Here is a 452-nt window from a genome sequence, read left to right as displayed (position 1 = left end):
CCTTGACTCAGGCTGCCCTTCACATATCCTTGTTCTCTTCTTCATTCTATCTGTCTTTCCCAGGTGTACTTCCAGTCCCAAGACATGTCCTGCTACTCCCAGTGTGTGCCATGCCGGCCCTGTGGACCGACTCCTCTGGCCAGCAGCTGCAATGAGCCCTGTGTCAGGCAGTGCCAGAACTCCACCATCGCCATCGAGCCCTCTCCCGTGGTGGTGACCCTGCCCGGACCCATCCTCAGCTCCTTCCCGCAGAACACCGTTGTGGGCTCCTCCACCTCCGCTGCTGTTGGCAGCATCCTCAGCTCTGAGGGCGTGCCCATCACCTCGGGGGGCTTTGACTTGTCCGGCTTGGGCAGCCGCTACTGTGGCAGAAGGTGCCCGCCCTGCTGAAGCCGCTGGCCGTGGTCCCGGAGAAATTCGTCCAGAAAACATGAACGTGGTGCTGGATCAAG

General features: G+C 60.6%; 1 protein-coding gene across 1 annotated transcript; it reads left to right on the top strand.

Annotated features, from left to right (window-relative positions):
- Nucleotides 1-25: 25 nt before the first annotated feature.
- On the top strand, nt 26-437 carry LOC104917387 (feather keratin Cos1-1/Cos1-3/Cos2-1-like). The gene has a single exon (XM_010728570.2). It carries the CDS (start codon nt 85-87, stop codon nt 388-390), a length of 306 nt encoding a protein of 101 aa, XP_010726872.1. The 5' UTR covers nt 26-84; the 3' UTR covers nt 391-437.
- The last annotated feature ends 15 nt before the right edge of the window (nt 438-452 follow it).

Source organism: Meleagris gallopavo, unplaced genomic scaffold (assembly GCF_000146605.3).
Source record: "Meleagris gallopavo isolate NT-WF06-2002-E0010 breed Aviagen turkey brand Nicholas breeding stock unplaced genomic scaffold, Turkey_5.1 ChrUn_random_deg7180001689130, whole genome shotgun sequence".
Lineage (NCBI taxonomy): Eukaryota > Metazoa > Chordata > Aves > Galliformes > Phasianidae > Meleagris > Meleagris gallopavo.
This window is presented reverse-complemented; position numbering and strand designations above follow the sequence as displayed.

What these genes read in the sequence shown, in the direction of transcription:
- LOC104917387 (XM_010728570.2), top strand. Translation starts at nt 85, where the DNA reads ATGTCCTGCTACTCCCAGTGTGTGCCATGCCGGCCCTGTGGACCGACT.